General features: G+C 56.1%; 12 protein-coding genes across 12 annotated transcripts; 6 read left to right on the top strand and 6 right to left on the bottom strand.

Moving 5' to 3' along the window:
• Positions 1–611: 611 nt before the first annotated feature.
• On the top strand, positions 612–1,047 carry C7974DRAFT_410136 (uncharacterized protein; the record flags this gene model as incomplete). The annotated part of the gene is made up of 2 exons (XM_046143438.1): positions 612–787; positions 840–1,047. 2 exons carry the CDS (start codon positions 612–614, stop codon positions 1,045–1,047), a joined length of 384 nt encoding a protein of 127 aa, XP_046000173.1.
• Positions 1,048–1,619: 572 nt separating this feature from the next.
• C7974DRAFT_353492 (glycosyl hydrolase family 47-domain-containing protein) lies at positions 1,620–5,084 on the bottom strand. Its single transcript, XM_046139538.1, has 3 exons — positions 4,927–5,084; positions 2,098–4,880; positions 1,620–2,025 (listed from the first exon to the last, which is right to left on the bottom strand). The coding sequence occupies exons 1-3, from the start codon at positions 5,040–5,042 to the stop codon at positions 1,820–1,822; spliced, it is 3,105 nt and encodes a 1,034-aa protein (XP_046000174.1). The 5' UTR covers positions 5,043–5,084; the 3' UTR covers positions 1,620–1,819.
• A 72-nt stretch (positions 5,085–5,156) lies between these two features.
• Positions 5,157–7,319, top strand: C7974DRAFT_387946 (NLI interacting factor-like phosphatase-domain-containing protein). The gene is made up of 2 exons (XM_046141229.1): positions 5,157–6,324; positions 6,393–7,319. The coding sequence occupies exons 1-2, from the start codon at positions 5,296–5,298 to the stop codon at positions 7,089–7,091; spliced, it is 1,728 nt and encodes a 575-aa protein (XP_046000175.1). The 5' UTR covers positions 5,157–5,295; the 3' UTR covers positions 7,092–7,319.
• Positions 7,320–7,345: 26 nt separating this feature from the next.
• Positions 7,346–7,831, bottom strand: C7974DRAFT_373424 (uncharacterized protein; the record flags this gene model as incomplete). The annotated part of the gene is made up of 2 exons (XM_046140099.1): positions 7,346–7,663; positions 7,775–7,831. 2 exons carry the CDS (start codon positions 7,829–7,831, stop codon positions 7,346–7,348), a joined length of 375 nt encoding a protein of 124 aa, XP_046000176.1.
• A 1,765-nt stretch (positions 7,832–9,596) lies between these two features.
• On the bottom strand, positions 9,597–10,475 carry C7974DRAFT_373425 (uncharacterized protein; the record flags this gene model as incomplete). The annotated part of the gene is made up of 1 exon (XM_046140100.1): positions 9,597–10,475. One exon carries the CDS (start codon positions 10,473–10,475, stop codon positions 9,597–9,599), a length of 879 nt encoding a protein of 292 aa, XP_046000177.1.
• Positions 10,476–11,530: 1,055 nt separating this feature from the next.
• On the bottom strand, positions 11,531–13,390 carry C7974DRAFT_126839 (Aldehyde/histidinol dehydrogenase). Its single transcript, XM_046135275.1, has 4 exons — positions 12,693–13,390; positions 12,571–12,645; positions 11,744–12,526; positions 11,531–11,698 (listed from the first exon to the last, which is right to left on the bottom strand). The coding sequence occupies exons 1-4, from the start codon at positions 13,148–13,150 to the stop codon at positions 11,554–11,556; spliced, it is 1,461 nt and encodes a 486-aa protein (XP_046000178.1). The 5' UTR covers positions 13,151–13,390; the 3' UTR covers positions 11,531–11,553.
• A 1,433-nt stretch (positions 13,391–14,823) lies between these two features.
• Positions 14,824–16,720, top strand: C7974DRAFT_410141 (fungal-specific transcription factor domain-containing protein; the record flags this gene model as incomplete). Its single annotated transcript, XM_046143439.1, has 2 exons — positions 14,824–15,809; positions 15,856–16,720. 2 exons carry the CDS (start codon positions 14,824–14,826, stop codon positions 16,718–16,720), a joined length of 1,851 nt encoding a protein of 616 aa, XP_046000179.1.
• Positions 16,721–17,452: 732 nt separating this feature from the next.
• On the top strand, positions 17,453–19,143 carry C7974DRAFT_431800 (major facilitator superfamily transporter; the record flags this gene model as incomplete). The annotated part of the gene is made up of 6 exons (XM_046144808.1): positions 17,453–17,606; positions 17,659–17,801; positions 17,855–18,068; positions 18,116–18,501; positions 18,558–18,798; positions 18,845–19,143. The coding sequence occupies 6 exons, from the start codon at positions 17,453–17,455 to the stop codon at positions 19,141–19,143; spliced, it is 1,437 nt and encodes a 478-aa protein (XP_046000180.1).
• Positions 19,144–19,270: 127 nt separating this feature from the next.
• Positions 19,271–20,290, top strand: C7974DRAFT_126848 (uncharacterized protein). The gene has a single exon (XM_046135276.1). It carries the CDS (start codon positions 19,398–19,400, stop codon positions 20,214–20,216), a length of 819 nt encoding a protein of 272 aa, XP_046000181.1. The 5' UTR covers positions 19,271–19,397; the 3' UTR covers positions 20,217–20,290.
• A 14-nt stretch (positions 20,291–20,304) lies between these two features.
• Positions 20,305–21,797, bottom strand: C7974DRAFT_387957 (RWD domain-containing protein). Its single transcript, XM_046141231.1, has one exon. The coding sequence runs from the start codon at positions 21,765–21,767 to the stop codon at positions 20,364–20,366; it is 1,404 nt and encodes a 467-aa protein (XP_046000182.1). The 5' UTR covers positions 21,768–21,797; the 3' UTR covers positions 20,305–20,363.
• Positions 21,798–22,416: 619 nt separating this feature from the next.
• On the top strand, positions 22,417–24,714 carry C7974DRAFT_126917 (potassium transport protein-like protein 1). Its single transcript, XM_046135277.1, has 2 exons — positions 22,417–22,771; positions 22,822–24,714. The coding sequence occupies exons 1-2, from the start codon at positions 22,519–22,521 to the stop codon at positions 24,573–24,575; spliced, it is 2,007 nt and encodes a 668-aa protein (XP_046000183.1). The 5' UTR covers positions 22,417–22,518; the 3' UTR covers positions 24,576–24,714.
• Positions 24,715–26,120: 1,406 nt separating this feature from the next.
• On the bottom strand, positions 26,121–27,124 carry C7974DRAFT_306371 (uncharacterized protein; the record flags this gene model as incomplete). The annotated part of the gene is made up of 2 exons (XM_046138076.1): positions 26,121–26,951; positions 26,999–27,124. 2 exons carry the CDS (start codon positions 27,122–27,124, stop codon positions 26,121–26,123), a joined length of 957 nt encoding a protein of 318 aa, XP_046000184.1.
• Between the last annotated feature and the right edge of the window lie 671 nt (positions 27,125–27,795).

Here is a 27,795-nt window from a genome sequence, read left to right on the forward strand (position 1 = left end):
TGTGTGGAAGAGTGCATAACAGTGCTGTACTGGGCTGGGATGAGGTAGGGTGAGGTAAGGTGAGGTAGGGTGAGGTAGGGTGGGGCGTGGTTGATATCAGTATTGTTGGTCTGGCTGGACTGATATAGCCAGTTTAACATACCCAGAATTCCCCTAACAGCCAAAACGCCACTCTACCCATAACATCCAACCCAGTGCCGCAGACGTGTCATGCAGTGCTCGGCATGCTCGGGGTAGGCTTGTGCGTGCAGTGCACAACTGGGCTGATCTAGATAGTTGGGATGACATAGGTGATCTGGCATAACTAGTCGATGTAGGGTATCTGGTTGATGTAGCTGATCTGGTTAATGTAGCTTCTCTAACATAACACATCTAAACCAGCACCCAAAGCACCTACAGGGGTAACAAGTCAGTCTAACACAGTGTGCCGGCGCGGCATGCATCCAGCGCGTAAAACGCTCTAGGAAAGCGGTGTAGCTGTTCTGGATTAGCTAGAGTCTTGATGGTTACCTGTAAGCTGTTAGTTAGAGGAAGAAGCCCCTGTGGTAAGCTAGATCTAGCGGTGGTGGTACTGCTACTACTGCTATTATTGGACTAAGATGAGTGACAAGATGAGTGACAAGATGAGTGACAAGATGAGTGACAAGATGAGTGACAAGATGAGTGACAAGATGAGTGACAAGATGAGTGACAAGATGAGTGACAAGATGAGTAGCAAGATGAGTGACAAGATGAGTAGCAAGATGAGTGACAAGACAAAGCCAACGACAAGACTCAAGGACACCAAGTAAGCTCCTCGACCCCAACCCGGCACTGCTAGAGCTGCTAGCACCTCCTAGCGCACCGCACTGCACTGCACTGCATACCACGATCCACGATCCACAACCCACAATCCGCAATCCACAATCCACATCTACAACCCCCAAGCACACCAAGCAGACTCCCCAAAGCGACCCAAGCACTCCGTCGCCGCACACCACAACAAGAAGCGGAATGCAACGAAACGAAGCGAGACAGCATCAAGACCAGGACCAGGACAAGGACTAGGAGCAGGTCTAGGAGCAGGTCTAGGAGCACAAGCACGAGCAGGAGCAGGACCAGGAGCACGAGCGGGAAGGCTACTCCGCAGCGCACACACCGAGCAATCCAGTGCAGACAGAACGCGCGCGGAGGGGACGGAAGGGGGGTATAGCAGGGGTATAGTGTGGTGTATAGGGCTGTGATGTGGGGGTGGATCGCATGGTATAGATCGTAGGGTATAGATCGTATGGTATAGATTGTATGGAATGGATGGTGGTGTATGTGTGTGCATGGGGGACTGGATGGGGGTGCTGGGCGCTGGGTGCTGGGTGCTGTATGCAAGACATTATGAGCTAGATACTGTGCGCTAGACACCATACGCGCGCTTGCACTTGTTAGGATCGGCATTGGTATACCAAGTCCCAGTTTCCATGCTCTACTTCCTATGCTCTGCTCCTGCGTGCTCTTGCCCGGGATTGCACTACAAGACAAAACAAGACAAGCTAGACTTAACAGCGCAGGCAGTAGTGTTTCCAGGGTAACATTTGTGCTGAAACTAAAACAAGGCGAAAATTGCAGCTACGCGCAGCTACACTCGTGCCCCTAGAAAAGCTTTTGCAAGTAAGACCTTTCCTGCTGCAGGATATGGCTATTGGTATAGCTGTGGTAGTTTTTTTACAGTTGTATTTCCACAGTCGTAGCTCTATAGTCGTAGTTCTATGGTCGTATTTCTATAGCTGTAATTCTACATTTCTACAGTCCCATCCCCACAATCCCAATCCCATTCCTCAATCCCGAATCACACCACAATCAAATTCCCAATCCGCACCCCCTGACACTCGACCCCCCACCTCCGCCTGACCCCCACCCTGACCCCTTCCTTCCTCAACAAACTTATCGTTCCTTCCCCGCCGCCGACCATGACCATGGCCAGGGCGTGGGGGCGCAGCAGGCCGGCGGGGGAGAGCTGGGGTTCGTCGAGGAGGGGCTGGACGAGCGGGGGGTCTTCGCGAGGGCGGGAAGGGGGGCGGTTGGAGCGCGAGGAGGTCGGCGGGTCAGACGGCGGCGTGTCGGCACCTTCGCTTTTGCCTTCGCCTCCACCGCCACCTCCGCCCTCGCCTCCGCCTTCGTCAACCGCCGGACTGACGACAACAACAACCTTCAGTGCATCCTTCCCCGGCGCGAAGAGCGGGATATTGCGTAGCTTGGCGCTGAAACTACACCCCCCGCGCCTCACAACCAGCACCTGGTACCCCCGCGCCACCTCCACGGGAAGACGTTCACTGCACAGATCGCCCGCGACGACGAACACAGTGCTCCACGGCAGCGGGTCAGTTGCGCTGTGGACAGAGCCGGGGTCGGGGGTGTCGGGCAGCGGGGCGGCGCCGGGGCCGGTGGGCAGGGTGGCGGGGAGCGCGAGGCGGGTTGTTTCGCGCGCGGGGGCGGGGGCGGGGGAGGGCGTGGCGAGGAGGTTTTGCAGCGAGGCGAGGAGGTGGGAGAGGTAGGATGGGCGGTCTGCGGCATCGGTGTCGAGCTCATCCAGGGCGTCGGCGAGATCCGCATCCGAGAGGTTCGCGGCGTCGAGGGCGGCGTCGAGGAGCGCGTCGAGGGTGGGCGGGGCCGCGGGGGGCACGTCGACGACGAGGTCGAGCGTGTGCGGGTCGCGGGTGCGGGTGAAGTAGGGGTCGAGCGGGTTGAAGGCGTCGATGGTGGCGCGGGACAGGAACACCTTTTCGTCGCGGCCGAGGGCGACGTTGGAGATGGCGTAGATGCGGAAGTGCTCGTCGAGCGAGACGGACGCGTCGTGCTCGCGCACCATGCCCAGGCGCAGGCCGCTCATGGAATTCACCAGAATGCCGTCGGAGAGGCGCTGCATGGTGCCGACCTGCGGGACGTTGGGCATGGCGGGGAAGGAGAGGTCGAAGGTTGTGCGGACGGCGAGGGGCGCGCTGGTGGCGTTTTTCGGGATGTACTCGATAGGCAGAGTCCAGGGGAAGTAGGTGTAGTTGGAGGGCGAGCGCACGTCGGCCATGGAGATGCTGGGGTGGGCCGCGTTGAACTCGATCAGCGGCGACTCGAGCGTTTCAATCGTCGGCATGAGGTGCAGACGGGCGAGACTGGCGGCGTGGAAGACGTCCGGGCGCGCGGCTGTGGCGGAGATGCTAAACGGGAGGATGGCCGGCGGCAGGGGACACGTCGCCGGGGCTGGCTGCCACTCGGGGAGAGGATGATCCTGCCTGACCTTTGCTGGGCGCAGACGCTTGGGGATGATCAGGGGATGGCCTTCGGTGGTGAAGACGTACGGCGCGTCCCAGGTATTCAGCGGGTGCGAGGGATCGAACAGCAGGAAGAGGTACTTTGCAGTCTCGCCGAGGAAGAAGCTCTCCATGCGGTCGCTCAGCTCGCCGGTGCGGATGTCCTGTAGGCCGGCCCAGCCGCACTTGGTCCAACAGCGCCGCTTGATGTCGCGGAGGGTCATCTCGCCGACGTGCAGGTACCAGGGGTCCTTGGTGGTGTGGTAGAGATACCAGGTAGACTCGATGAATTCCGGCCGGCCGCCCCACCAGCGCAGGCCGTGCTCGATGTTCCCCGTCGCAGTCGACCAGCGCTCCGGCATGGCCGAGTAGCGGGTCCACAGGGCGGTATACAGCAGATGGGTCTCGATGGCCTCGTCAATGTAGCCGGCCATGGCGAGCAGGCCCTGGTAGAAGGCGCTCAGGCTGTCGATCCAGAATGCGCGCAGGGCGCCGGTGTAGAGGTCGACCTGGGGGTAGTGCGGGTGCTGGTGCTGGGCGCCGCGGTAGACCTGGCGCTTGATGGCATCGTGGGCGTCCTCCCAGGCGAGGAGGAAGGCGTCGGGCGAGTCGACGCTCGCATTGGCGGGGTCGTAGGGCAGGCCGGAGAGCAGGATGTGCGTCTTCAGGGCGTACTCGAAGAAGCTGTCGATGCCGGCGCCAATGCCCGTGTACGGCGACACCCACTGGCCGGTCTCGGCGTCGATTCCAGCGCCCAGCAGGCCAATGCTGCTGCGGCGGTGCCAGACGGCCCAGAAGGCGGCCTTTGCGACGCGCTCGTACACGGGGTCGCCGGTCAGGCGGCTGAGGGTGGTGAACTCCAGCACCAGACTGCCGGCGCCGGCGCTGCAGGTCTCGGTGATCTCAGCGCGCTTGTCGTTCGGGTCCTTGCTGCACTGGCCGTCGGGGTCCATGTTGAGGGGCGAGTTGGCGTAGAAGGGCACGCCATGGCGCAGGTTCACGCGCGGGTAGGGCAGGCCGGTGGGCGTGTGGAAGGCGGGCAGCAGGCGGTTGGCGAGGTCGGCGGCCAGGCGGAGTAGTTGGCCGTCGTAGACAAAACCATCCCCCCAGAAGACGCCCGTTGTTCCCCCTCGCACCTCCTCGTGGGGGCTGTAGCCGCGGATGGGCAGGTCGCCAACGGCGAACTGGTGGGCGCTCAGCAGGCCGCCGACACCGCGGATGGTCGTCTCGAAGACCTGAACCTTGCTGTCGAGGTCGAAGGCGCGCGCGCGGGTGCCCTGGCCGGCCGGGCCCGCAGTGCCGTCCCCGTACAGCTCCACCAGGGAGCGCACGCCGGCCTGGAAGTCGTCGAGGGCGCGGTTGCGGCGGCGCGGGTGGCGGCCGTGGCGGTGCGGCGGGGGCGTCGAGGCCAGTATGGCCAGCGTGGACAGGCTGTCGACCAGGGTCAGGGAGTAGTTGCCCAGCACGTCGTTGACCTCGATGTGGGCCGGGTTGGCGCGGTCGCGGGTCAGCGGGGCGCAGGAGAGCGGGCGCAGCTCGTCCTCGGGGAAGGCGTGCTGCATGTAGCCGTCGAAGCCATGGTAGAAGATGTCGCGCGTCTCTTGTCTGCGCGGGTCAGTAGGGCCCGCCGAGGCATGGGGAGGTGCAGTACCGCAGGTCCGCCAGGGCCTCATCGCTCATAGCCGCCGCGCAGGCGACGAGGCCCAGCAGGAGACACAGCGGCAGGCATGGCAGCTTCGGCAGCTTCATCCGCGCAGTCGGTCGCATGCCCAAGCGCGTCTCGGTGCAGCGACATGGCGGCGCGTGGTGGGCCACCTGTCCACGGGCCTACATTGAGCATGACGGCACTGCTTGGCGCCCCAAAACTTTAGTGACGCTGCCGACCGTCGTCACAGCTCGGAGCCCACGTCTTTGCACTGCACAGCATCTGATTGATCGCTCTGACTGATCGCATCTTAGTTGATCGCGCACAGCAGTATCTCATTCATCGCGCATCTATTCATCGCGCCCATCACCCGCAATGCTGCCCCGAGCAGCGTTCCGCGCCCTGCGCACCCGCCCGCTCGCCGCGCGCACTCCCATCACAGCCTCGTGGACGCGCGCATACGCCAAGGTCGGGCGGCCGCAGAGCCCGCAGATGGTCGACGAGACCAACAAGACGCGCCCGAACCCAGTCCACCCCGCCCAGCAGCCCGAGTTCACCGAGACGACAGGCGAGCCCGCCGCCAACACAGCGCCCTCCAGCACCACACGGCCGCGCCCCGCGAGCGCCAACGAGACGGTGAACAAGGCCGCCGAGGAGTCGCCCGTCGAGTCAGCCCCCGCAGACACCGCCGCAGACTCTGCCACCACAGACGCCGCCCAAAAACCCCTGCCCGACCTGCGCTTCGGCATCCCCTCGACCTTCGCCGCCGAGCACGACCAGGCGAAGCGCGACCCCAACGAGCCCAACCCCAGCGAGCCCCCGCCCGAGCATGACCACCCGTCCTACGGCGGCCGCGAGCTGCCCAAGTCGGCCTACGAGACCAGCACCGACCGCCGCCGCAACCGCGTCGCCAACTGGGGCTACCTCGCCACCCTGCTGTTCGGCACCGTGGGTGCCGCCTACATGGGCCGCCCGTGGGAGACGGACGACGAGGCCCGCGCCCACCCCGACATCGCCAGCGACTGGACCCCGGGGCTGGTCTACGCCCGCGCCGTCGCCCGCGTCAACGGCCAAAAGGCCTACTACACCGAGCCCACCTTCCGCCAGCTGCTGCCCGACAAGGACAAGATCCCCGGCGGCGCCCCGGAGCTGACCCTCGTGCTGTCGCTCGAGGACCTGCTGCTGCACTCGGAGTGGAGCACCAAGCACGGCTACCGCCTAGCCAAGCGCCCAGGTCTGGACTACTTCCTGCGCTACCTCAGCTCGCAGTACGAGCTGGTCATTTTCACGTCTGTGAAGAGCATGGACGCGGACCCCATCATCCGCAAGCTCGACCCCTTCCGCCTGGTCATGTGGCCGCTGTTCCGCGAGGCCACGCGCTTCGAGAACGGCGAGTACATCAAGGTATGATACCCCGCACCCTTTTCTGCGCCCCCACCCCGACAGCCCTCCGCCCCTGCTAACAAACCCAGGACCTCTCCTACCTCAACCGCGACCTCTCCAAAGTCATCGTCCTCGACACCGACCCGTCCCACGTCCAACTACAGCCCGAAAACGCCATCGTGCTGCCCAAATGGAAAGGCGAGCCCGGTGACTCTGGCCTCGTCGCGCTAATCCCCTTCCTCGAATACCTCGCCATGATGTCGCAGACCGGCCAGCCCGTCGACGTGCGCAAAGTCCTCGAGTCCATGAAGGGCAAGGACATCCCCACCGAGTACGCCCGCCGCGAAGCCAAGCTGCGCGCCGCCTTCCAGGCCGACCTGGCCGCGCAAAAGTCCCAGCGCAAGAGCAGCGCGGGTGGCATGTTTATGAAATCCCTTGGTCTCGACGCCGCGAAAACCCCCGGGCTGCAGCTCGGCGACCAGGATATTGGTGCTGGGTTGGCGCAGGGCAAGATGATGATTGATATGTACCGCGACTTTAATGTGCAGAACTATCAGCACCTCGACAAGCAGATCCGGGAGAACGGCGACCAGTGGCTCAAGGAGATGGCCGATGAGGAGAAGAAGATGCAGGAGGCCGCGGTCAAGGATATGAAGGCTGGCGCGTTTAGTTGGCTCGGTGCTGCGCCGCAGAGTGCGGCCGTGCCGGGGGCTGCTTCTGCGCCTGAGGCTGTTACCGCGCACGCGGGTGTGCCGCCGTCGCAGACGGGGTCGACGGGGTCGACGTAGGCGGAGGCGGAGGCGGAGGCGGAGACGGAGACGGAGATAAAAAGACAGAGACGCAGATCAGGTGCAGAACAGTCTCGCCACGAGCACATGTATGATACCGTTTAGCAGGGCCCGAGGGCGATGGGAGGGCCAAGGGCGCGCACAGCAAGCCCGGCGTGTAAAAAATGTATTTGTACAACACCATGTGGCGCAATACGATGGTTATGATTGGATTGCGTGGTTCCTACGCGGCGGTGGTTCTTCTTCTTTGGCATCTATCTACGCGGTGCTGGTTCTTCTTCTTCTTCTTCTTCTTCTTCTTCTTCTTCTTCTTCTTCTTCTCCTTCTCCTTCTTCTTCTCCTTCTTCTTCTCTCTTCTCCTTCTTCTTCTCCTTCTTCTTCTCCTTCTTCTTCTCCTTCTTCTTCTCCTTCTTCTTCTCCATCCCCTCTTTCTCCATTCCCTCCAACATCTCCTTCTGCACCCCCCCCCGTTCTCCCCGTACGCACTCAAAGCTCCAACACACCGCACCCGCCACCGATACCAACCCCCATACCAACTCCGCCACCAAACCCGATGCCAAATCCCACCAAGACTGCACTACAACCAAGATCAGCACGCAACACACCACGCAATCCAATCCAGTGGATGTTTATCAGCGGCAGCTGTCCACAGCGTCCATCAAGAGGCTTCATCGTCCACGTACGGTTTGTGTCGTGTGCTGGTTGTCTTCACGGCGAGAGCCGTTTTGAGACTGTTTCATTACCTACCGTTGCGTTGTACTGTGTTGGACTGTGTTGGATTGTGTTATACTACATCGCAGTCCCGCGAAGCTACCCAGCACCAGACGTCTCTGCTGCGAGTGAGATCCTTCATGTTGACCATGACTTGATCCACTCGAACAGTGAGCTAACTTCTCCTTTCAACAGCTAGTTACTCCCGTATCGCGCCCTGACTACTACCACCACCATCCCATGCCCCTGTCTTGTCCAACCCCGCGTCACCACACTGTCTGTCCGTGTCGCCATCCCGTCTCCACTACTCCACAACTCACAGGCCGGTACCGGTGGTCCTGGCGCGATACCTTCCAGCGTCCCAGCGTGCCAGCGTGCCAGCGTGCCAGCGTGCCAGCATCTCGGCGTCCCACCAGCGAAACAAACTCGCGAAACAAACCCGCGCTCGGAGGTCGCCGAACTACCCGTGGTACGCCAGAGTGGTACGCCAGCCCGCCGGACCCGTGTCGAACCAAACCCCACAGTTCGTGACGCAAGCAGATCGACACACGCACATCGACGGACCAAGATCGATGCGCGACGCCAGATCGGTAATTCAGTGGCTCAGTGGCTCAGTAGTCCAGCGGTCCAGTGCTCGCGGTCCAGTGGCTCAGTGGTCGACGCAAGATGGCAAGTCTGCAAGACCTCAAGATCGCAAGTCCGCGAGACTACAAAATTGCAAGATGGCAAGATGGCAAGACCGCAAGACTGCAAGATCGTAAGGTTGTAAGATTATAAGATTATAAGATCGCACGTTCGCAAGTTCGCAACATTGCAAGTTCGCGATATAGCAACATGGCAAGATGGCAAGACTGCAAGGTGACAAGACTGTAGGATGGCAAGACTGCAAGACTATAAGATGACAAGGTTAGAGGTTTGCAAAACTTATGGGTTTGCAAGATTATAAGACTATGGGATTGTAAGCTTGCAAAACCACAAGTTCGCAACATCGCAAGACCGCCTAGCAACTGCCCAGCACCCGCCCGTCGCCAGGCGAGCACTCTGCGTCCACTCTGCGTCCACACCGCGTGAACACCGCGTGAACACTCCGCGTCCATGCACCTTGAAATCCAGCGTAGAGTCCAGCGGCGAATCCTGAATCCTAATGCATCCAGACACGCCGCTAATCGACACTGCGCTCGACAGTGCGAGCTGGCAGATCGACATGCGTGGCTCGCTGACAGGCTAGGTACTGCCTTGCTCGGGTCGTGTGCTGGGTCGTGTGCTGGGTCTGGTGCTGGGTCGTGTGCTCTGTTGCTGCCGTTGCGGCCGTGCTTCTTGTATGCGTTGCGTGAAGTGCGTTATAGATGTATCCGTAGGTGCGGAGGGAGTGATGGGGTGCTTGTCGTGCCGTGCGTGTATTTTATGGCTGCGAGGATGGTGGGTGGTGTGGTGGTGCTGTCGGTTTCTAGGGTCAGGGGAGTAGACTCTAGATAGACGAGGAGTGAGGGGCTGAGAGACGCGAGGGAAGTGGTGAGGGCTTGGGTGTGGAGGGTGCGAGGGACGTGACACTGGTAGAAAGAAGGGGCAAAGCGAAGGAGAGAGAGGTGGTTGTTTGTGAGAAGCGAACGGGTTCGCATTACAGTCCACATACAATCTGCACCAGACAAAACTAAGCACGAGGCAGGCAAGCCCGCACCCGCCTCGAAACAAGGAGCGCGCTCGCTGAACGCACGCAGAGCACCGAAATCCCCCCCTCCCCCCACAACATCAACTCCCTCACACCCCCATAACATCACCCCTCAACACCCCCCCTCAACACCCCCCCTCAAGCCAAACCCCCAACCCCTCCCAACACGCCCCTCTAACTACCTCCTCAGCCTGCACCCCCCACACCCCGTCCCACCGAACACCGACGCCCATCCCCGCCCCCTCGCCCCTCAAATCCACCACCACGAACAGCTCCGCAACCTTGACCCCGGTGCGCGCGCGGTGGAAGTGGACTTTGAGCTTGCCGCTTGCGTCGGGACCTTCGGAGTAGATGAACCAGGGTGCGGAGGCTGAGGGTGTGCAGCCGGCGTAGAGTGCGGCGATGTGCAGTGGCGGGAGGAAGATGGTGGTTGGGGTTATGAGGGTGGGGTGGGGGAAGGGCGGGTGTGGGTGCTGTGTGCGCGACGCGCGGTACGGGGACGGGCTGCGCGCGGTGGATGTGCTGGATGTGCTGGTGCTGGATGTGCTGGAGCTGGAGCTGGAGCTGGAGCGGCTGGATTGGCTGGAGTGGCTGCGGGGCGGTGTTGAGGGCCGTGAGAATTCCAGCGAGATGGGCAGGTCGGCAAACGTCCCGGAGTCGACGCGGGTGTGGGTTGGCTTGAAGGGGGGCAGTGTGGGCGCGGTCTCCGAGATGCGGGGGAGCGAGCGGCGGAATTTGCGAGGTGAGGGCGGTGATGCTGAGAGAGGCGACGCGGGCGGCGATTGTGCGGCCATGATGGGACTTGAGATGACGAGCGGTGAGTCTCGTTTGGTGAAGCGGCGGAAGAGGGATGCCTTGGAGTACACTGGGACCGCCTGTGCGGTTTGGATTGCCAGCATGTTGGCGATGTGTGAGGCCAGGCTTTGTGGTACCTTGGTACAAGAACAGGCGAAGAAGAGCTGAGCCAGAACCAGCAGCAGCTGAAGGCCATGGGAGAATGCCATATATCTGCATCTCGTCATTCGCATCAGCCCCACCAGACCTAGGCTGACCGCGGCCCTGCTGATCTTGCCCCGCTCGTGCAGACATCCTTGTCTCGACCTGCCAAGTCATGCACACTCAGCCAGTGCCGGCACGCTCCAGGCGACGGAAGCAACACCGAACAAGCACCAAAACTGCGGCTGCTTGGCTTTTTTCAAGCGACGTGCTGGTCACGATGAATGGGTCGCTAGTGCGACGGCCTGTTCTGCATCCGGCGAACGACACCGCGTTTGGACATGGCAGAGCGCCAAGACGGCAGCCAGCACGGACTGGATCGTCCGTCAGCGAGGCTGCGACAGCTGTCGCACGGTCCAGAACCCCATATCTTCCCAGAACTTTGGTACGCGGTCTGCGCGAGGTCGCAGGCCCGGGTCTTTCGCTACACATCGCGAGACGTATATAGTCGAGAAGGTCTCGCTGCATCACGACTTCAGTCTACGTGCCGTGCCCCAGTTTGTCGGTGACGGCTATCCCTCAGCTGTGGATCCAGGCGTGATATCGGCCCCGCGCAGCCGAGACTCAGAATGTCGATTTGAGTTTGGTGATTGCACCCAGGCACATTTTGATCAGTTGCATGACTAGAACCTAGTTTCGGATTGGCTGAGCTGAGAATGCACACGTCGCTGTGCCTCAGCTTGGTCAGCCACGACTCGGAGTGGGCGACGCGTGCCTCATGGTGGTGAACCGGCAGTAGCGTAGGGCTAGCCTTCGCTGTGGTTCAGTTTTGGTGCTCACGAGTCCACAATTGCCGATCCATGCCGCGAAGATTTCGGAGAATTCAGATCTCGATAGTGACACGAGGGAGCCAATCATCGCTAGCAAGAAAAATGCGGTCTACCTGCAGTATCGTAATGGCTGACAGGCTTCGTGACAGTGTTGCAAGTATGCGACGGTGCTGTTATCTCTGCACCTCCATTGCGACTCGACAGCAACGCTCGAACTTTGAAAGAAGGAATCTAGGGTTGGGTGGAAAATCGCATGCCTTTGAACGCTAGTGGTACATGCAGATCTCAGCTGGTGGGAGATCTGGATCGCATTCGTCTATTCCTGATAGGTGATGGTCTTCGTCCTCAAGAACTCTTCGATCCCCCAGTTGCCGTTGAAGCGACCAAACCCACTTGCCTTAGCTCCGCCATGTGGAAGCGTCCATTCGTCGTGGACGGTCATGGAATTGATGTGTACGGCACTGTTCCCGTTAGCTTGAGGCTACTTGCCGCAGAACTCGACTTACCCAGTCTCGATCTGCTTCGCAATACGCAGACCACGGCCGAGACTCTCAGTGAAGACGGCACCGGAGAGACCATAGTCAGTGTCATTGGCAATCGCAATGGCTTCCTCCTCGGTTTCGAATTCGATGAGGGAGACAGAAGGCCCGAAAGACTCGGTGTAGTACAAATCCATCTCCTTCTTCACGCCCTCGACAATGACAGGACGCATTCTCGTGCTGGAGGGCTCTTTGGTCTCGGGGTGTGGCTCGTCCTTCTCGTGGTCACCATGCACCACCGTAGCGCCCTTGCTCACGGCGTCGGAGATCAGCTTCTTGTTCTTCTCGACTGCGACAGACATGACCGTCACGGGCGCTGGTTTGTCACCTCCGAAAATACCTTCCACGGCACCTTTAAAGGCCTCCAAGAACTGTGGCTTGATGCTCTTGTGCACAAGCACCCTTTCAGAGCTCATGCAGATCTGGCCAGAATGCAAAAACGCACCAAGAGCACACTGTGTGGCAGCCTTGCTTAGATCTGCATCGGCACACACAATGGCACTCGCCTTACCGCCGAGCTCCATGAGAACTGGCTTGAGATTCTTGCCAGCCTGGGAAGAAATGATGCGGCCAACAGCCGTGGAACCTGTGAAGTTGATCTTCTTGATTGCGCGATCCTCAATCAAGGCAGATGTGACCTTCGCAGCATCCTCAGGTCGATGAAAGAGCACGTTGACAACGCCTGCAGGAAGACCGGCCTCAGTCAAGACATTGCCGATGGCCCACCATGTCCTGGGGCAGAATTCTGACCTGATCTTGTCAGCAAGTATCGTTAGTTTGTTAACAGCACTTACCCCTTGAACACAACGGTGTTGCCGGCTGCCAGAGGATACAGAATCGAACGCATACCAAGGACATAAGGGGCATTCCTATCAGGTGATCAGCCATATTCCTGTTACGATTTAGCGTGACCTACCAGGGTGCAATTGCAAGTACAACGCCCAGCGGCTCCTTGACAATCAATGCGGCTGTGCCCTCGGCTTCGCAACTGGGGATGTGCCCCATGATCGTGCTCAGCCTGCCCGCAACATCACGCAACATGTCAGCGCACTTGGGGACGTTGAACCCGCTGCTGAAGGCCTCAGCCGCGCCGGTCTCGGTCTTCATGTAGCCAGCAAGCTCGCCTGCTCGGGAGTCGATGATGTCGGCAGCCTTCATGAAGATGTCGCGCTTTGCGGCTGGCTTCATCTTCGCCCAGGCTGGGAACGCGGCCTGTGCCGCGGAGGTAGCATTTTTGGCATCCTCCACCGAAGCAGACGACGACTGCCAGATCTGACTGTGCGAAGAAGGGGAGGTGACGGCGAAGGTTGTCGTGGTAGTGACCTCCTTACCGTTGATGAGGAGGGGCACGGTGTAAGAGGTTTCTGTCGACATGGCTACACAATCGTGAGGACTGTTTGTGTGGGAGGGACGCGATATGTAAAGAACGAGTCGCAAGGCTGCATGCACTTGCCAGCGGGGAGTTAAGCTTCATCTCCCGCATCGTGCATCGGCAGACGAGCTCATTCGGCAGAGTCGAACGGCTTGTGTGGCGATGTGGATGCGGAGTGGAGCAGATTGTGCAAAACGATCATGGGCTGACAAAGAGAAAGTGGGGCCTCGGGACGTGGGGAAGGCGCCAACGACAGCGACCTTGGGTGTTCAGGTGCAACGTCCTGAAATCATGGAGGAATCCATGTTGTGTTCGTATCCGGTGGCTACTTTAACGTTCGAGACGCCTGGTCGCCTTGCTGATCGTTGTACGAAGCATGCCCAAGCGCCTCAGTGGCAAATGTCTTGCTCACAGCAAGCTGCTAAGCACTTATCCTGACGACATAACACTGCGCTCTGTGCATTCTTGCTCTACGACACCCAATGCGTGGTTTCGGGGTACCTGATGTTTTAGATGTCTCGGCTGCCAAGTCGTTCCCAAACGCAAATGCGAACGCGAAAGAGAGTTGGGTTTCACGGAGTTGTCCATCCACCCTGACGGATGTACGGATCCTGGAGTTCTCTGAACAAACTGTCCCCTCCAGTTCTGTTGCGGAACCTACCTAGGCTTGGTCATTGCTCTCACTCTGGTAATTTCCCTCACGCAGCAAGAGCATCTGAACCTTGGATGCCATCGGGCATGGTTATAAACAATGCCATGGTTTCGTAAACCTTCGCGATAGCAATGTGGCCAGACCCCGATCAGCACATGTGCTCACTGTATTCGTACATGTGACCCTGTGTGATCAACGACAATAATATTGATCACGTGACAATCGGAAGTGTTTCCGGTCTGACTGTGCTGCTGGGTGGAACGTACCTTAGCGACAGGGTAAATGCGGTGAAAGAAGGCCTGGATATATGTAGATGCCCTGCACAGAGGGAGAGGGCGCACCGCGGCGTCTGTGTTACTGGCATCGCGTCTACCAACAGTCCTACACGGAGTTTCTTCCGGCCCAAGTCGCGTACCCACTACTCAGTCGTTACAGCAGTCTCTTGTAAGCCTCGTATCCTTCAACGCCCTTCACGGCTGTAATGTTGTTCACTGAACTCGTCGATACCGCAGGCTGCGACGTGGTACAGGCGGCAACACGAAAGAATGTGCGGCGGGGCCAGCGCAACTTGCAGGATCATGCGCGTCACCGCCTCAACATTCTCCCGCAATCAGCTTCTTCACCAGCACAGCTCCAAGCTAATCTCTCACTTAGCCTCTGTTCATAATGGAGAGCATTATCAGTCTAGCTTCGGACGGACAAGGCGCTGCTTCCTCGTCGACGTCGAAGCGGCTGCCTGTCAATCCTCGTCGGCATAAAGTCGCGCCGGACCAACGAAAGCGCGTAGTCAGAGCGTGAGTTGAACTTGGCCAAGCCTGCCATCAAACCTGCAAAGGACTTTGAGGCTCACATAGAAAACCATGCAGGTCTGGTCTTGTTGAAGAGTGTGCGCTGACTTCCGTGAACAGATGCAACTTGTGCAATAACCGGCGCGTGAAATGCTCAGGCGAGCAGCCTTGCGACAGATGTATCAAGACGGACCAGGAATGCGAATACACGGCGTCCGAAACAGACCGAACATCGATGAAAGATGAGTTGGAGCGGTTGCGAGCTCGCTGTAGTGCTTTGGAGGAAGGTCTGACCACGATTGCCCCACGACATGCCCCAAATCTGCTTCGCCAACTGAGCCGCGGCGAGGCGCCGACCTGGGCTGATGTTGCTCCTTCTTTGCCAGGAACACCAAGTGCTTGTGATTCTGATGACGGTGAGGGGCGATTGTTACATGATCCGGATGGCGCCTCGAGGTTTCTGGGCGAATCATCCGGGGCCACCTTTCTCGATCAACTGAAGCAGTTCATACGCACCCTACTGCGGTCCCTCGCGTATGTTCCTGGCGCTGATGATGGATTCGGCTTTGTGGCCTCGGTTGGATCGTACCAGACGTATGACTCGAGGCCTTTGGCGAACCCCAATGTTGATCCTCATTGGCTGCCCTCGCAGCCGGAAATATCAACCATGCTCCATGAACTTCGTCAGTATATCCAAGACGGAAACGGAGCCTTTAAATCGGGCGGCATTTTCTGGTGGGGCGATCTTGAGCAGCTGCCAGTTCCCCTGGCGAGTCCCATGTCCATCACAGCGATGACGATGAACGATGCCCACCGATACTTGGCGTTCTACCATGCCTGTTTTGCGCTTTCTGTCTCGTTACGACACTCCTCTTTGCGTTTGTCAGACTACCAGTCCGGGGAGGCGTACTTTAAACGTGCTCGAATGTTGTTGGGCAATCCAGTGGAGACGGTTCATTTCGCCCTAGAGGATGTTCCTGCTCTGTCGTTGATGGGTTACTATCTCATCGAGGTCAATCGAAGGGACGCTGCGTACATGTATGTGAGCTTAGCTGTCCACACAGCAATCATACATGGCTCTTTCAGACATGCGGTCGACGAACGTAGCAAGCGAATGTTCTGGACGCTGTACATCATGGACAGGTGGATCAGCATGCTGATGGGGAGGCCCCCAATTATACCGGACGATGCGATCCGACTTCCACTTCCAGCTCCTGATCCGTAAGTGAACCCTGCATTGCCTGAAAAACACATACTAAGCCGGCAGTTCCATGCCTCCTTGTGTAGGTCTTTGTGCGAACATCAGGCTCGCCAAGATTTCCGGATACATCGTGCGTGAGACCTATGGCATTGCTCCTCGATATCCTAGAGCCGTAGGCTCTGAGGAAAACATCAAACGGGCACTGAAGATGCTTCACGACTGGTATTCGCAGCTCCCGGAAGAACTCGAGTTCCGCCCCGATCAACGACCGCTGGACTCAGCCTGTTGCACGTTGCACATGTACTACAACCAGCTCATCATACTGACAACTCGCCCCATTTTCTTCGCCGCTATCAAGAAAGTGGTTGCGCAACGAATGTTGGGTGGGGCGAGTCCTTCGGAGGTGCATGTGCATGAGACATACACCCGCCTGTGTATCGAAGCAGCCCAACGCAACTTGGAACTTGCTCGACACCTCCAGTCTACGAATCAGAATTGGCTGCAGTCTGGTCTCCACTTCTTGTTCAACGCTGCGGTAATTTTGCTGCTGAATCGCATCCACTTGGCCCATGGAGAGAACATCGTCCCTAATCGCGCGATTGAAGGCCAAAATGCCGCAGTAGTTGGCTTTGCCATTCACGTTTTCCAGCAGGAAGCCGCGACTGGCACAAGCTACCCCCAAGACTGTTGTAGGGTCTTGCAGGATCTGAACTCCCTGACCGAGTTGTATGCGGTCACAGTCGTGCAACACAAACCGAATTTGCAGCAGGGGCGGGTTGGTCGGAAGATCCACACACCTGTCCTGCAGCCAGCTATATTTTCTCAACAGCGACCTTTACATGGATCGAACGACGACTGCACCGTTTATGAGAGGATGATGACCTGGGCGCAGACAGACAGTTCAAATCTGCTCGACGCGTTCAACATCTGAGCTGTGTAGCATCTGCAGTCGTTGTGTCTCTGGGTGCCGGCTGCCTATGGTTTTGCTCCGCAGTCGTTCTGTAGAACGGTGCACCGGGTCAAATATCCGGTCGCCCGAACAACCGTGCTGCAGGCTCCAGATTGCCAACAAGATTCCCGACAGTTTGTTTGGGCCCGGAGTAGGAAGATGGTTGGGAACGCTACGCGATATCAGGTATTGCCTCTCTGGACAGTCATCCTACAGCATTTCTAAGCGAAGTCTGCAGGTTTTGTCGACGCCCAAGCCTCTGCATGAATAGCTTAGCGTCAGGGATGTGGTCGGGAATGTTTCACGTCGCGCTTTGTATTCAGCTGTTCTTTGTCAGGACTCGTGCAAGACAGGGTCCACAATTGGCGTGTCCAGGATCTACCATGTTCGGCACGCGTGTGATTGGCCAACGACGTCAGGACATGCCAATGTGGCGCGGTTTACCTTCTTCTCGCCGATGAGGAGATGGTAAGCTCAAATGGGCTCGCTGGTTGCGATACCTGGAGGCTAAGGCTGTCAATGGCTGAGAGATGCAGATGAACGATCGGTATTGGAGGATTAATGGCATGCCCAGAGCGTTGCAGTTTACCAAATTATCTCATCAGTGGACCCTCTCAAAACCCTTGCTCAAGCTGTTCTATCGGCCATGTTGGAGTTGAAATAAGTGACCTCTACACCTCTGACTCGCAGAAGTATACGCCAGTAACATACAGCATGAGCTCGCTCAGTTCATGTGACGGCCTTGATTGTCAAGCAAGAGTCCGACGCGTGAATCGGAAGATTGACATAGCACTGTTGCCAATTTTATCAATCTTATACCTTTTCAACGGGCTGGACCGATCGAATGTGGGAAACGCGGAGACTCAAGGCAAGTCTAACGAAATTGTCAGATAACGTGATTGCAGCTGATGTATGCTCAGGTTTCAGTACCGATATTGGAGCCACGCCTGATGATCTTAATCTGGCTGTGTCGCTCTTCTTCGTCACTTTCGTTTTGCTACAACCACTGTCGGCTGGTGTAGGAAGATGGCTGGGGGCGAAGCATTGGATCACCATGATGATGGTATGTGCGAAAATGCTGGGGTAAACTTTTTCATCTAACAGAGTCATGGGTAGCTTGGCTGGGGCACATTCACTGTAGCGCACGCGTTCACCCGCGGAAAAGCTTCTTTGCTTACCCTGAGACTGCTGGTCGGTGCGTTTGAAGCGGGATTCTTCCCCACGGCGGTGATATACCTGTCGACGTTCTACTGCAGTTACGATCTTGCAGTGCGCATCGCCCTATTCTATGGACAGTACGCTGTCGCAGGCGCGTTCTCAGGATCTATTGGTGAGTGCACGCAGGTGTGTCAGGAGGTCGCTGACGTTTCCCGGCAGCTTACGGCATTTTCCACATCAAAACTTCGACACTATACAACTGGCAGCTGCTCTTTGTTATAGAAGGCGAACTCACAATACTGCTGGGCGTTATTTCATGGTTCTGGCTGCCCCGAGGCCCAGAGGAGGCATGGTTTCTCTGCGAGAGTGACCGTCAGTATGTCGCGACGCGCGTCCTGAGCGACATCACTACCTCCAGCTGCGACACCGATGCTTCTACAAAGCCAAAACTCTCGAAGCGAGATGTAAAGGAGACAATAAAGGACTGGAAGCTGTGGTACGTTCTAGTCTTCAACATCTGCGCCAGCGTGCCCAGCCAGGCTTTCTCCGTCTTCTTACCCTTGGTCGTTCAAGGCCTGGGCTACTCCTCACTTCAGGCAAATCTGGTACGTCTCTAAAGCTTCCTCCCTTCGCCGTCTAAAATGCTGACTGGTGAGTAAAGATGTCAGTACCACCTTATGTGTGCGGAGCCACCATCTTGTATCTTTTCGCCCTCAGTTCCGATTACCGAAGAGAACGCGGTTGCCACATCATCGGAGGAATAAGCATAATGCTAGTAGGGCTTTTGATAACTACTCTCTGCACATCCACTAGGGCTAGGTATGCAGGGTTATGCATCTTGCTGTCAGGCAGTTATGTCCATGGCCCACTCACCACTGCCTGGCTCATCGGAAATACACCAGGTAAGTTATCAGAAAGACAAATTATGGACGCTGCTGACTCGACTAGAACCTGGCAAGCGTGCACTCGTCCTCGGCGTCAATGGCTTTGGCAACCTTGCAGGAGTCATTGGTGGCCAGCTCTACAAGCATAGATATGCTCCAGAGTATCGCCTTCCGTTCTACATCACCCTTGGCTTCGTCGCAACGGCTCTATTAGGATACACATCATACAGATTCACGTTGCAGGCCGTGAACAAGAGGAGAGCAAAGATACTTGCAAGCAAAGATGTGGCGCAGATTGAGCAAGAGCGCACAGACGATGTGCGTTATGCCGATCGCAAATGGACCTTTCAGTATGGTGTTTGATTGAGTAAGGATGGGGCATCAAGTCTTTTGAGGATTTCCCGCGTACGTTTCACAGCAAGTCTGTGCTCACGAAACCGTTTCGTTTCTCGTGTACGGAACCTTCTCCGACCAGCTGCCGTGCAACCCGATTGGCATCAACAAACTATCTCATTCCTGGTCAAACTTACATTACATCTCAGCAACGTCTCATCTGTCACTCGACAAACCATCCACCCTCATTACAACCCCCACATCTTTCTACACGCCGCAGCATCATGCAGCATGGGGTGCCCAAAGCCGCTTTCTTCCGAGCAACAAGCCTGGGTGCAGTACGCTCTCTTCAGTTGACGCGAGTTCCATGGCTAGATCGACTGGGTTTCCAAGCCTCACACTATGTCACAGCAATGCTGCGACCCTTCACATCCGGAGCGTTCAGCCACGCAGACACTTATACCATGGTGGCAAACGCGCTTTATCTCGGGAACAGCCCTAGCCACTGTGACGACTTGCGGCTTTTCGTGGTATTTCCTCATCTGAAGGAGGATATTCGACACAACAGCAGACTTTTGGCATGCTTTTGGCAGAGATGCATGCTGCCAGCCATCGACGCCGTACAAGCCCCACAAAGACCGTATGACCATTCAGAAGGCATGGACTACATCAGCTACCCTCCAGGAGATGACATGAAAGACTTAGACGAAACTCTTGCCACTTTCGCTTTACATACGCCTATACAGCGCCAGGACAGCACACAGTCTTTCTCTCTAGACCAAGCGTGGGAAGGCATTGAGCAAACTGTAATTAACGACCCGGACCTGCAAACATTGGCAGGAATGTTTCTCATTGTCTCGTGGGAAGCACCTGCGGCCTCGCCGGGTTCATGGCAGACTCCGTCCTTCGAGCAGTTCTTGAGTCCAGCGTCTATTGATCAAGCATGTAGCAAGATCGTCTATGAAGAGCTGCGGCAAGAGATGCCAGCTCTGAAGAAGGACATGCCAACGATCGTTAGGAAGAGATCGGCTACACTAACGCAGTTGGAGGATCGACCGGATGTGAAGAGGACGCACAGTGTGGATATGACGCAAGGCTGGTAGATGCATGCCGACAGGGACTGACGGGAATTTTGGTCTGTAATTTTGACCATGGAACATCGTATTTCAGAGGCGTTGGAGTAATAAAATAAGTCAATAGTATCAGTACTAGCCTCCAGCTTGACATCGATTGCCTGCCCATTTCCCATGTCACCACTCCACACCCTCCCCGTTCTCACCTTCCCACAATCGCTGATAACAATAGCTGCCCGGACTATTGAAATGCCCATAAGGATGCATCGGGTGCAGGAACGTCGAGCACAGGTAGCAAAAGTGCGTGTGACACTGTACGCACGTCATGTGATTACACGCCTCACTCTTCTGAACTGGAATATCACACTTGGGACATTTCGATGTGTTTTGTCGAATGAAGTCGAGACTCGCGTCCTCCTCGATCTGGGCTGCAGTACGCTCCGGGACCACATTGGCTTTAGCGCGGCAGTCAAAGAAGTCGCCATGCCACGTGTTGTTGCACAGGCGGCAGAAGGCGTAGGAGCAATCTTCGCAGATCTGGAGTCGTGAGGAGAGAAGTGTGGAACGCTTGGCCGCATCATCGCCTTCTTCGCCTTCGTCTGCTATGTCTTCGTGGGCTAGCTCAACGTCGTCTTCGAATACGATGCCCAGTTCCTCTAACGGTACGTTTGAGCGCGGGTAATGGTTTCCTGTCGCAGCACTTTGACACCATCGGCGTGGGCACCAGACAGTCGCTTTATCAGATTCGAGCTTCTTCTTTCGCTTGAGATCGACGTAGCGCTGGACTGCAGGTCGTTCGATTGGTACCTTTAGTAGCTCACGCGGAGTGACAAGTCGTGCGCGCTTTCCGCGTTTGGCTCCGCAATCAAAAGATGGACATTTGACATCATTAATGTTGCCAGTCAGAATTGCGTTGTTGTAGTAGCCTTGCAGACATTCGACGCAGAACACGTGCCCGCAATCCTCCATCTGGTGGCAAGATGATCCTTTCTTAGGATCGAGACACACACCGCAATCATAGGTGCCTTGTTCGAAAGTTCGCCGCTTTGTGTCTCGGTCGTGATTGAGCAATAGGTGCAAATCATCGTGGCCTACATCCAAGTGAGTGATCTCGAACGCCAGCTCAGCAGCTTCTTCCAGGTAACTAATGTAGGCATACATGACCTCCGTGCGGCCGTATTCTTCCCACAGTAATGTGGCAACTGCTTCGAGCTTTTGTATGATTTTGGTTTCTAGCCAGGATGTCTTCAGCTCCACAATAGGAGCAGCTTCACCGGGATACTGCTCGGGTAACTTGAAGCACATTTGAACTGGCGGAAGGTATGAAACCTCGTTATCTCGGTCTCCCTCAGTTTTACATAGAAGCTGCAATGGTCGCTGTACCGCTACAGATATGTTGATGCAGCCAGAGTAGTCGCCGGTCATAACTAAGCTGCTGCCATAAATCGCTGCAAGAGTCTCGAGCTCAGCTGCTCGCTCATCATTCGGCTCCGTCATACCGAGCGCGAGAGAACACTGAGGAAGGCGAGTGTGGTTGAGTAATTGTGGATTAAAATTATCGTAAAACATTGTCGGATACATGAAATGGAGTTGCCTCGCAGTAGATTTGCTTCCACTCACTAGCTACAGGGTGCTTGTTCCATTTATGAGATCTCAGCTGCGCCCTTTTTTTGCCTGAGATTTAATGCGGTTGCCTCACGGCTTTCGAGTCATCCATCGCAACAAACTATGCGAGCAATCTTTTCGGGACCGCTTTTGAAAATAGGCACGTTTCAACTCAGGTGCCAGCGGACCTAGACAGTATTTAGTCGCAAACGATGTTGTTGCGTGCAGTCTCACACGGCTTCCGGAAGAGGATCGCCACCCAGTGTTATCACAGGCACCGTCTGAACAAAGAGTACTCTGTCGCAGAGCTGTAATGATTGGCTTACAGCTATTGAGTTGGTTCGCATTTGGCACATGCGAAACAAGGCAGTGGTAGCAGCGAAGATCAGCTTACGCGCTGTATCATGACACCTCGACCGCATCGAGTTATCTAGGTACAAGGCTACACGCTCGTGGGCATCGAGGACAGGCGTCCATAAGCTCTCACCAATCAGCGGTACCGGGGACCTGATAATCAACAACGTGCTTTTTCGACAGCGCATTTTGTTGTCGCCCAATGACATCATGCCGCGACGCGACTTCGAATTGGCCGCATTGGCAACTGCACTGCCTCTTTCAGCGTCAACAACAAACCGGAAGATGCACGGAATGTCTCGGAAGTATTGCTATCAGTCACTCCCTTCAGTTGTCGTTGCGACTGCGACTCTTGCTCATTCACCAGCGCACGATGCCTGATCCGGTCGAAGAGCTGCAGCGCAACCCGCGGGAAGCCAAGAATCACTTCCTCGCGTACATGAAAGATGAGATTTTCAGGCTCAACTTCTATCGCGCGCATATGCTATACTTTATCGTTGTCATAGCCATATCGTCCGTCATTGTATATGGCGAAGGTGTTAAGACTGGACCGAAGGAGTATAGAGACTCACATTTGACCTACATGGATGCACTGTTCCTGACATGTAGTGCCATGACAACAACAGGTAAGCCCGCAGCAAAGATTGGATGTGAATTCTGACTAAACAGACTGCAGGTCTCAATCCTGTAGACTTGGGCGACCTCTCTGGATTTCAGCAAGCAGTTCTTTGCATTCTCCTGATAATCGGCAACATCCCCTTTGTCTCAATGGTAGTCGTGCTCATACGACAATCTATGTTCCGCAAGCGCATGTCAGAAGTTGTAAAGCACTCGCGCACAATGCAACGCCTGGTTCAGGACATCGAAGATAATCGGCAGACCGATCAAAGCAGCGCCAGCAGCAGCAACAGCCTACGTCAGCGACAGAACGGCGAGCGCCGAAAGAGCAGGGCCAATCCCGCGCAGAAGAAGCAAGAGAAGATTCAGCCGCTGAGTAAAAGACGCACGTTTCATCACCAGACAGGCTTTGGGTTCGTACCGACGCCCTGGGAAACGAAACTGGCGAAGAATTTCTTCAGACGTGTATTTGACAGCGTCACGAGCGAGTTGAAGCCGGAGCAGCACGATTACGTATCGTTCAAACCACATCTGGACTCTAAAGGACGCTTCCTGGAACTCAGCGAGCATGATCGACTAGAATTGGGAGGCGTCGAGTACCGCGCCTTACAGGCGTTGATGTTTATTCTGATCGGCTATCAGCTGTTCTGGTACGCGTTTGGTGTTGTCTTCTTGGTACCTTACGCGTACCGCTCCTCTACAAGGGACATCCTGCGTGAAGCCCAACCAGGAGGTCTAAATCCAGGGTGGTGGGCGTTCTTCTCGACTGTTACTGAATTCGCAAATGGCGGTCTGAACGTACTAAACGCCAACTTCATACCGTTCAGTGGCATGCCGTTCATCCTGATCATCGCTGGTGCTTTGGCTTTGGTTGGACAGACGCAGTTCCCAATCTTCCTACGGCTGACCATATGGACAATGAAGAAACTTGTTCCAAAAGGATCTCGTCTGCACAATACTCTGCAGTTTCTACTACAACATCCGAGACGTTGCTTCATCTACCTGTTCCCGAGCAGGCAAACTTGGTATTTGCTTGCTATCCAGATCGTCATCGACATCACTGCTTGGCTTTGTTTCGAGATTCTGAATATTGGGATGCCGGACGTTGATATCCTGCCCACTGGAACTCGGATCTTGGATGGATTGTTCCAAGCGACCGGCCTCCGCACGTCTGGAGCGTATATCATCGCGTTTAGCTCCCTGGCACCAGCATGTCTGGTAGCCTACCTTGTCATCATGTACATCTCCAGCTATCCATTGGTGATGACTCTTCGCAAAACGAACACGTACGAGGAGCGTTCGATCGGTCTGCAAGAAGACGACGGCAGTGCTGCCGGTATCTCATCTCATTTGCAGAAGCAGCTCGCTTACGACATTTGGTTCCAGTTTCTCGCCTTTTTCCTCGTCAGCATCATAGAGCGGGGTCACATTCTGAGGGGCGACCCAGGCTTCGACTCGTTCTCTGTACTGTTTGAAGTGACTTCAGCGTACGGCACGGTCGGCCTGTCAACTGGTGTTCCAGGCCAAGACTACAGCCTCAGTGGCTCGTTTGCAAGTCTCAGCAAAGTCGTCATGTTGTTTGTCATGGTACGTGGTCGGCACCGCGGACTGCCGCTTGCCATTGATAGAAGTATTCTTCTGCCAGGGGAGGAGCTCATGCAACGTCTGGACTCAGAATACGGTGGTCGCGGCGCCTCTGCGGAAGATTTGCAAGAGCTGGTCACAAGCATCGAAGAGAGTGGTGTGCAAAGTAGGGACTCAGAGTCTGCCGCAGCACAGCAAGATCCAGAGCAGGCACCCCCTTCTCGCTGAAAGCTTGTCACATGCAGAAACATATGACTCATAGATGGGTGGCGTGTTCCCTCAGGTCTGACCAGGTAGACGCGTCTCTTCTGGAAGCACGAAGAAAGGAGAGTGTAGACGTACTCAGGAGTTACTCCGTCTTTGCATACGGCGAGCATTCTGGAATGCTTCTGGAAGGCCGCGAGAAGGCGGCCACGCTTCCCTGCTAACTTGCTTGGAAGCGGAAGTATCCTCCGGCGATCCTCGGGACCGCAAATCCGACGCTCTTCATTTCAATAGCCACAATTCTACAACGTCATCCCTCCGAGTGCCTGCGTGGCGTCGTAAGGCCGCCATTGAGCAGGTAAGGCGACAAACCATCGCCTGAATTCTCGGGCACCACAGAGTCCATGCGAACAAGGGTGGGCCTGGCCAGTCATGCCGCGCCGACGACCAGGCGGGACTTGGGTGACTGGGCTTCCAAATCCTGAGACGGGGATGGCACCTGCCCAGTGCCGGCATCGCGAGGAAGTCGGAGGCCTGTTAGACAAGGATAAACAGCTATGCCCCGCAGGCATGAACGATGGGAAATGAGGTCTATGTACATGACAGGCCACAACAGGCAACTACGAAGGATCTTGTAGTCACACGCGGGAGATGCGAGACCAGGAGTTACTCTGGTCGACTGGAATCGGCATAATGGCAACGATGATTTGATTTCATGGGCCTGTTCTCAGCAGGGCTGACACTGTTCTTTTCGTGGTCGTGTTCATCCATGGCCCTGGTGTCTGCGAACCTGGGTTGCGGGTCCTTAAGAGATTACTCCTTTACCAGGCACTAGTCCATTTTTTGGTAAGTGGAGACTACAGGACGTTTGCACTCTGTGTTCGCTTCGATCCGCGAGGCTGAGGCTGTGAAGAAGGGTGATGTTGATAGTATCTGAACCTGAGGCTGATAGTGTTTCACGGGGTCAAGAACGAAACATCGGCTACGCCCAAAGCGGCAATTTATAATGGACAGGGTCAATGTTACTTCCCGACTTGCCTGGAACCATGTGGGGCTTCCCTTGCGGGGCTGTCAAAAATCTGTCATTCAGTGGTAGAAGGCGCCGTTGGCGATGTGGGAGTGATGTGGTGGAGATGTAATTGATAGGTAGGACCATGTGGCGCCGCGCTAAAGCAGAAGCGCGGACAGCGCGGAAGGCACGACAATCGAATTCATGAACAACATGGCACGACAATTGTATTGCAACTTTGGCGAAGCCATCTTCTGAGTATGTGTTCGTAAACATTCAAGACTGTGCAAATGTGCAAGTATATTTAAATAAGATATGAATTTTGATAAGATATGATTTACTTAGAGTCGAGATGTCTCGTAGCTATCCTTGTGCCCGATTTCCCGTCCAAAGAACCACCAGCGCTGAGTGAACAAATGAAATTCGTTAAGCCTCCACTTTGATGCGCCTGAACAACTTGATAAACGAGTGACTGGAATACAAGCCCCATGCAGAACGGATCGAATAATGGGAATTAACGAGAGTAAGAAGTCGTAAGGTACAAGTTATCCATGACGCGTTTAAAATTGACGAGGGTTCTTATCCTCGGTGAGGAGGCTAGCGATGGGCATGTTATCCCTAGGCGCAGAGCTCCAGGTACCTGCGCGGGCACGTCCCGAAGAGGGAACGGGCATGGGAAGTACGTAGGGCATGCGCTCGGGGGTCGAAACAGCGCTGACGTTCATAGGGCTGTAGTGCTTGTGCTCGCTGTGAGCAGGCGATGGGTACTGGAAGGCCGAAGACTTGAGAATCGGGTTGTGCATGATGCTGCCATCGGGTGATGCTTCGGGGGTGGGCGGGCGCACGGAGCTGGAGCTGCTGCGCCAGATCTCCTCCAGCTGAGCTGGTGAGACATCAGCACCGTAATCGGCAGCGACAGCTGACCAGAACTGCTGGCGACGGGCTTCGTAGATAGAGCGGAGACGGTCGGTATCAACCATGCGCGCCTGGTAGACAACCTCGGTGTTGATGCGGAGTCCAGCGTGGGGCTCAGGTGAACCCTGAGGAGTGAGTGTGCGAGGCTTGGGGAGAAGAATCTTGTGCTGGCTGCGTCCAGGAGATGCAGTAAGCGAAGTCGCCCTGATGTGGTGGGAGCCTCCCGCGTAGCTCATTGGCGAAGTGTGACGAGAAGACTGTGAGAAGTCATCCTGATCGGTTCCCATCGAGCAAACGGACTGGGCAACGGAGCCAAACGAGGCGGTCGAGGAGACCGATGAGTTACGTCGACGACGGTGGCTGCCGTGCGACAACTGATGATAATGCAGGCGGCAAGCGAGCTCGGTCTTCTTCAGATGAGCAGCGATGTGTTTGTAAGGCATCTTCTGCATGCGAGTTTGGAGCAGATAGTGCTCCTAATATGTGTCAGCAGAATCCATACTGGATACGACAGTCTTCTTACCTCTTCTTCTGACCAGGAGCGGTTTCCAGCAGCAGACATCTTGCGGGCGCGAAGACCAGATGCGTTGGGAGATTGGTGACCCATCTCAGGGAGAGGGGAAAGAATCTGAGGCTGGTGGTGGAGCATTGTGATATGTTGATGTGTTGTAATATTTGGTGGTTGGAAGGTATGGGTTTCGGACAGGTGTTGGCGTTGTGTCGAAGGCGTAAGATCGTTTCCGTAGAGGATATCTGTTCTTTGGTGTCGAGTCTAGCTCTGAAAGAATGTATTACTGAAAGGTGGTATACACGAATGTAATTGCTCAGCAATGTCGATTAAGGAATGTAGCGCAGCCCAACCGGTGGGAGTTAAAGAAAGTATTACAAGGCTGCTAAGAAAGAAACCAAAAGACTGATGCCGATTGAACAGATGCGGTTGAGGCCTCGAAACTTGGGGCATCCGATAACTGTTATAGAGTTTGGACAACGGGACGTTTCGTGGCCGCGCACCATTGTGGATTACAGTGGCTCTTCCTGATGTTGGCAACGTTTTCAAACTGTCAGTTATGCAGCCAAGGCTCTGATCCCCAGCCCGGCTGACATCGGCGCTGGTATGCCAAATGTTTAGAGCAACCCTGACGCGAGACACATTGAGCCGGAGAACGAGGCACAAGATTTCCTCCACGATGCGTTCGCCTCGCATATTGACGCTCTAGAGCAGAATGCATGAAGCTAACGGACGCTTTAGGGTTAGGGGGAGGAGGTTTCAAAACCGAATATGTCAGAGAGCGGTTCGTGCAGCAGGTTTGCGAAGCGAAA

The sequence above is a fragment of the Boeremia exigua genome, assembly GCF_020726555.1.
Source record: "Boeremia exigua strain MPI-SDFR-AT-0100 chromosome Unknown C7974scaffold_3, whole genome shotgun sequence".
Classification (NCBI taxonomy): domain Eukaryota; kingdom Fungi; phylum Ascomycota; class Dothideomycetes; order Pleosporales; family Didymellaceae; genus Boeremia; species Boeremia exigua.